This window comes from Ambystoma mexicanum, chromosome 5p (genome assembly GCF_040938575.1).
Source record: "Ambystoma mexicanum isolate Mex_15411 chromosome 5p, UKY_AmexF1_1, whole genome shotgun sequence".
Taxonomy (NCBI): domain Eukaryota; kingdom Metazoa; phylum Chordata; class Amphibia; order Caudata; family Ambystomatidae; genus Ambystoma; species Ambystoma mexicanum.
In genome coordinates this window covers 749,266,800-749,273,754 of record NC_090930.1, presented here as the reverse complement: position 1 = coordinate 749,273,754, position 6,955 = coordinate 749,266,800, and the positions used below count along the sequence as shown (strand labels likewise).

The 6,955-nt window shown below is 46.7% G+C and overlaps 1 protein-coding gene across 2 annotated transcripts in view; it reads left to right on the top strand.

Moving 5' to 3' along the window:
* Positions 1-2,203: 2,203 nt before the first annotated feature.
* Positions 2,204-6,955, top strand: part of VOPP1 (VOPP1 WW domain binding protein) — a 446,017-nt gene continuing 441,265 nt past the window's right edge. The window contains exon 1 of one of the 2 annotated variants that reach the window (XM_069613119.1): positions 2,204-2,858. In XM_069613119.1, coding sequence (XP_069469220.1) covers positions 2,784-2,858 — 75 coding nt within the window. In that variant the 5' untranslated portion in view covers positions 2,204-2,783. The remainder of the gene's footprint in view (positions 2,859-6,955) is intronic. The other variant, XM_069613118.1, reaches the window with a different exon arrangement.

Sequence of the window (6,955 nt, the reverse complement as noted above, 5' to 3'; positions counted from 1 at the left end):
CTGAGCCAATCACCTTTCATAGGGGCAAGCTTATCTAAACCGGCCCATACACCACCTTTGTGATGTCATTTTTAAGGCATAAATAGAGACAGCTGACAGCAGATAGGGACTCACTGATCGAGCTACCTTCCTTATTCCGACGAAGCACTCTGATCCAGCTTCCTACATCCAGCTTTAAATATTCTTCGAGACCCAGGTGGCAAATCTCTTGCCAGCAATAGAGACTATTGATTTCCAGCAAGGCCCCAATCCTCCAATTGATTCTCCCCACTCAGTAAAGCGCTTGGTGGTGTGAGAAGGCCATTTTGAACCAGTATCCAGAAATTCTCTGGTTTTCCACCACTAGGCTTGCCTGAGGAACCCGCCATCCAGTTGATCCAAATACCCACAGATTAGGGGAGCAGATCCTATGCAATCCGGCGACTGGCCCAGAGGATCCTGTCTCATGCCTGATGTGCTGTTTTTCCTAGACCAGACCCAATCCATGACCAGAACTGATGGTCTCATTTAAAAACTTATCCAGTGAGTATAAATAGGAAGAACTGTGTCATATAGCATATGTACTTTGCATAGTCTTATCCATTTCAAACCCATCCTACCACTCCTTCAGAACCAGTATTGTTAGAACTGTCTTTGAGCAGACTCTTCTCTCATATGTGTTCCTAAACCCTAACTTCCTATTGATTGATTAAGAAAGTAATTCCCAAACCAAACAGAAAGCAGAGTATCACACCTGAACTGTTATGAGCGGCTGTGAATGACCTTCCTGTGTGGCATTCTAATTTTTGGTAATCTTTAATATAGCATAAGATTACCTATCTGTCAATTCAAAGTGCATTCCTGTTTCCATTCTCCCGCCTATCTCGCAAAAACGACCTTTACTAAAACCTCTGTAACTCCCTCTGTTTTTGTGATAGAAACAAAATTGCAACTCCTACTTGTAGCCAACATCCATAGATATCCATGGAATCCAAACCGCACTGCAACTAAGTGTGATTCTCCCGTTATCGCGAATATCGGGCAATTAAAAGTTTGCCGCGAATTTAAAGATTTGAAAGATTCGAGACATGTAAAATAGCTCTAAACTGCTTCCAACTTGGATTTTAGGATTTCAAATGTTTTCTTTGGACTAAATCATTGCTTGTGTTTGTGTGCAACTATTCAAAGCGGCTCCCATAAGAATTTAGAGCAATTTAAGTATTTTTGATCACATTTGGTGTTTTTGCCCAGTCAAATCTAAGGACAATTTTAAAAGCCATTCCGACAGCTGGACAGTCAATTCTGTTTTTCTCTTGTGCTTGCTGGGGGAAAGTGGGATTGATATTCTGATTGATTGGAGCCATTCCTGAATACCTGCTCTCTACTCCTATCTCCTTACTTTACCCATTGGGGGGGGGGTGGTTGAGGGGTGTTGCAGGGGGAACTGCTAACCACAGTGCTATCTGATCTGAACCAACAGAAAAGTGTTATTTTCTGTGCTGCATTTGTTTTGCTCATTATCTATTCCTCATGTATTAGAGATACTATTCAGTGTTCTGTCACCCCATTGGTGTTTATCTCTTAAAACATATTGTGATTACATTTTCCATACATAAATAAATATCTACTGTTGCAAACCGGCCTGATTCCTGGTTCATTGTGTGTACGTGAGGGTGCGGGGGGAGGAGTTTCCAGATGAAGGCTGTGATCTGAGTGGTACGTCGTTGAGAATATTGAACTTTTAGACAAAAATAAATAAGTATTTCAGTTGTGCACTACTTGCTGAGCTTTGACTTGAGTGTGTGCCAGATTGAAATCACTTACAGCTGGAACTCTATGTTGGACAGGGACGAACATTTCTGCCCATAGAAAAGCCATCGTTTGTGTTTTTGCCGTTACTTGTTATAAACATTCTTCCACAGCTGACATGCTCTGTGGATTCCAGGGCGAAAAAGCGTTCATCCTTATCGTGGCACAATGAGCCTATTTTGCATTTGTATTTAGAAGTAATACAATTAAGTTGAAATGCAAATAGGGGATGCATTCCCCTAATGATACAAATGGCTTTTTCAATATATATGAAGGCCACAATACAAAGTAACACAGCAGGCGTTAGAATTAGGGGCAGATCTGGTCTAGGGATTTCGTACACAAAACACAAATGCAAAGGACAGCGCCGCAGGGAGAGCGCGAGCGGCTCCCACGGCACCGAGGGTTGAACGCGATGGTGGTTCTGGCTCTCCTGTGTCACTGGCGGCAGCAGCCTCTGTCGGTCGCCTGGACGGGCATGGGAGGAAAGGGCGGGCCGGGCCGGGCCCAGCCTCCTCTCCTTGGGAGAGTATGAGCTCAGCGTGGTGTCATCTTTCCATCTTTGAAGAGCGCATCCAGAAGGCAGAGGGGCGGGGATTCCCGTCGCACACAGTCCCTTTGTGTTCTCTGGCAAGCACCTTTGCCTTTCATTATCCTCTCCCCTCCCCTGGCCAGCCCCGCTTTCATCATTCCCTCCACCGCCGAGGGAATTAAGAAGGAGAAACAGGCGGCGGAGGACGGGGACAGCTCCACGCTCCTGTCAGCCTCCTCCACCCTTAGGATTCTGCGCGCAGAGGGGAACCAGGAAGCAGAGGGCGGAGCGCAGCAGGCACGGGCGTTCATTACAGACTGGCCGGTGGGCACCGGGCATAAGGATGTGTTAGAGCATGCCCAGGGGGGCTGGCGAAAGAAACTAGGGGTGCTCCGCCGTTCTCCCGAGGGAGGGATGACCTCGGGTTCTCTCTGACAGACTTGGCGTGTCACTCAGGCAGCGGATGCTGGGCCGGCGAGAGGAGAGGATGGACAGTTTGCAGCTTGTGGTGCTGTGCCTGCTGTCCCTGGTACCAGAGGTGAGGCAGCTCTCTAGCTGCACACGCTGTTGCGGATTTCTCTTTGAATTTAAACCCTTTTTTTAAACATTTACTCTTCAGTAAGTTTTGAAAATCAACATTTTATGTTGATGCGTATTGCAATGATACATGTATCCCCGTCTTTTTAAGGGGTGCGCGATTGCACCTCCAGACGAACAGTTGTGGTAGATCCGTTGTATTCGTTTTCCCATTACTTGTAAATACGAAATGTTTGATAAATCTCGGCTTCTCATACCAGGCGGTGAAGGCAGACCTCACAGGACCTAAGGCTGCAGCTATCAGCCGAGAGCAGAGCACGCAGGCAGCCCTCGTCTCCCTGAAGTCGAGAGAGCCTCTCTGATTGGCTAGCAATGAAACTGAACGATTCTTACTGAAAACATGACTGACATAAATGTCACAACATGTCAGTCGTTTAATTGCATGATTAAGTGGGCTGACATTTTTGTCAGTTGAATGAAATGAAATCAAGTTGTAATGCACTCTTACACTGATAACAAGGCACGCTTGGAAAAAAGGATGGGTGTGTGGTACACTGGCACCTTACATAGATGCAGACATATGCATCTACCTCTCCCTTTGCAAAGCCTGGTGTATGTGTGTGTGTGTGTGTGGACATGCCCGCCCGCTTCTTGAAACTGTGGGGTTCTGTGGGGCAGACGCTCCGTTTCCTGAAGGGGGCGGGGCAGCAGGTGCCTCTACTCAGCTGCAATTACAGAGTATGTCAGCTACTACCGTGTGGGGTATTGGTTTATTAGCCCGCCTTTGTGCGTATGAGGTGAACACGGCCGTCAGAGAGGCGGCTGGCAACTAGAACCACTGGGCCAACATTCAGGGGCAATATCTAGCCTTGGCTGGCAATGCGGACTGATTATTCATCTCGTGGAAAAACAACATATTCTGCTCCTTAGTTGGACGGGCCCATGCAAGGACTTCCGGAAGCATGCAGCGTCCCGTCCCTGCCGTCCATAGGCGCTGGCTTTTGAGCAGCCCCCTAATGGTGGCAGCAGGCAGTGCTTTAAGTGGGGTAAGAAATTGAGGGGGTGGGGCGTGGTGTGCACGATAGGTATGGTCTAAGACTTGATGGGCATAGCCTAAAGGCAAACATGTAAAAATGGGCTGGCCTATTTAACTAAGAGCATATCACAACACAGTCTGCTTGGTACAAACTAAATGGATACATCAGCATGTGTACCCGGCACACACTGCATACATAAATAAACCGGATCATGTATGCAGGTGAGGCCTTATGATCCAAGAAGTGTTCCCGCTCAGCGCACTACCAGGTTTATTTATTTATATACCTGCAAACACCTCCAAACATTCTTTGAAGTAGTGGTCCAGGTAGCCCAGCAAGAGCAACCATGTAGAACCTTGGAAGTGGGCCTCACTTACTGTATCAAAGGACCGCAGCGGGGGTAAACTGAAGCCGGAGGCCATGGGCGTGCCAGCATGGGCTTGATGACTGAGGATGGCTATGCTGTGTAGCACAACTCTCAATGTGTTGCTAGCAATCCCCCTGCCTGGGTGTTGCCCTGTGTCATGAATGCTGTGTGCATCGTTAGAGGAATTAACAGGTGGCACATTTTGAGATGATAGGCTGTAGAGGAAATGTGTGGGACCAAACACTTCAGCCTATCAAAATACTAACAAGGTTTCAGGGGGAATCATGATTCAAGGAAAACCAAAAAGAAACCGGCATGTCGTTGTTGAGTGTGTGCAATGAGTCTGTCTATGCGTGTATGAGATCAGACTGCCGTTAGGCCATTTTACATTATTTCAAGAAGTGTCTTATGATGAGCGTTTTGTTAACTCTTTTTGTTAACTCTTCTCCAGGCTCCCTGTCATCCCTTTCTTCTTGCCTTTCCTTTTTCCTTGCTCTCATTGCTTCACTCCTCTGCTCCATTCTCATGTCTTTCCTTTCCTCTCTTTTCAATACTTCGCCCCTCTTCACCAGTCTCACCCCTTTATTTCCTCTTCTTCCATCTCTCCTACTTCTGTTCCATTCCTTCACCCCTCTTCAGCATTCTCACCCTTGTCTTCCCTCTCCTTCCATGCTCCTCCTACTCTCTTTCTTACCACCATCTTTCCTTTCCTCTCTTTTCAATACTTTGCCCCTCTTCACCAGTCTCACCCCTTTATTTCCTCTTCTTCCATCTCTCCTCCTTCTCTTCCATTCCTTCACCCCTCTTCAGCATTATCACCCTTGTCTTTCCTCTCCTTCCATGGCTCCTCCTTCTCTCTTTCTTACCCCTGTCTTTCCTTTCCTCTCCTCTTTTCATTCTTTCAACCCTCTTCACCAGTCTCACCCCTATATTTCCTCTCCTTCCATCTCTCCTTTCCACCTTCTCTTCCCCTTATGCTCTATTTGCACCCATCTTTTCTTTCCTCTCCTCTTCTGCTCTCTTTCCTTCACCCCTCTTCTCCATTCTAACCTTTGACTTTACTCTCCTCCTTTTCTCTCACCTAATTTCTCTCATTCATTCTTCTGTAACATCATCGTTTTCTGTCACTTTCTTGTGTTTCTTTCCTCCTTTTCATTCTCTTTCCATAGTTTTTCTCCCCAATGTATGCACCCCTCGACTCTGTTGTTTCCCTATCTTTCCTCCACTTATTTTCTCTCTCATGTAACCTTTTCTCTATTTCATTTGAATATTTCACCACTTTTATTTCTCACTCTCTTGTCCTCTCCTACTTTTCCCTTCAGGCTCACTTGTTACTCTACTTCTTTTTCCACCCGCCCCCTCACCTTACTTCATCCCCTTGTTTCTTTCTTTCTTCTCGCAACTTTGGTTTCAGTCCTTGAACAGACCTGGTTTATTTATTTATGCTTTTTTGACGGATACATGTATCCAGCAAACAATGCATACATAAATGAATTGATTACGTTGTGCGTAGAGCGGGAACAGACCACTACCTGGTTTATTTATGTATTTATGCATTGTTTGTCGAATACACATATCCGCAAACAATGCCTAAATAAATAAATAAACTTGGTCTGTTCAATTGTGGGCTCGGTTCTCGAATCTGCAGCGCACAGCCCCTAGGTTCGCCGAGGGTCAAAGACACCTCAGTGACTTGGGGAGCGGGTGCAGGCATGATTCTGCCCACAGGCAACAAAGGAACTGTAACTTCGTCTCCTGACCGCTCGTGAGGGGTCAGAAGAGGAAGTAACAGTTTGGAGATGCCGCAGTGTGTTTCCTGAAGGCAACTATGACTAACAGAAGTGTCAGCCAGCCACAGCATCACTTTTAGCACAACTCTGTGGCTGGCTGGCACTTCTGCCAGTCACAGCTGCCTGACTCAATCATGGTGACGGGCTCATCTCCTGTTGCAGCTGCAGTGGGATGATGCCCTGCCATGAAATTGTGGGACCGGGGGGCCCCGGCAGGGCCCCGGCTCAGCCTCACTTTTGGGAGACTGCCAGGGCTCGGCCCCGGCCCACTTAAAGCACTGGCAGCAGAGCTTTCCCGCAGTACCACAGGCCCCCAAAGGAGGCATGGACTCTAGTTTACTTTTAGCATCTTCCTGATGATTTAACATGATAGATCTCCCTTGATCGCATTGAAAGAAAGACCCAAAACTACTAGAAGGATAAGGAATACACCTGTGCTCACAACACATAGGGTCTGGTGTACAAAAGTGTTTTCAACGCTTTGTCAATCAGGCCCATAGTCTCGCACACAGGGGATGTCCCTTGTTTGGTTTGTGAAAGAGCGCAGGCAGTTTGGTAGTTCTGCTGAAGTGCCAGGGCCCACATTATTTCTAGTATACTTTTGACACATCGGGGTGGGCAGCTCCCTGCTACTGTTGCCACCAACTCCAGCTGTTCTCCACAGTGTCAACATATTTGGGGATACAGCAGCGACTAGCACAGGCTCATTGGTGTTGATGGATGCGCTGACTATGGCAGGAATGTGATTTATAAATACCAATCAACATAACACAAAATAACAGCATACTAGTTATGTCTAGAAACTAGACACATGTTTCAATGATTCTTTAAACACGTAGTTACCATTAACATTTTGCTGGGTTTCTTTAGTTGGCATGTGGAACATTTTGACTGTTTTGCCACT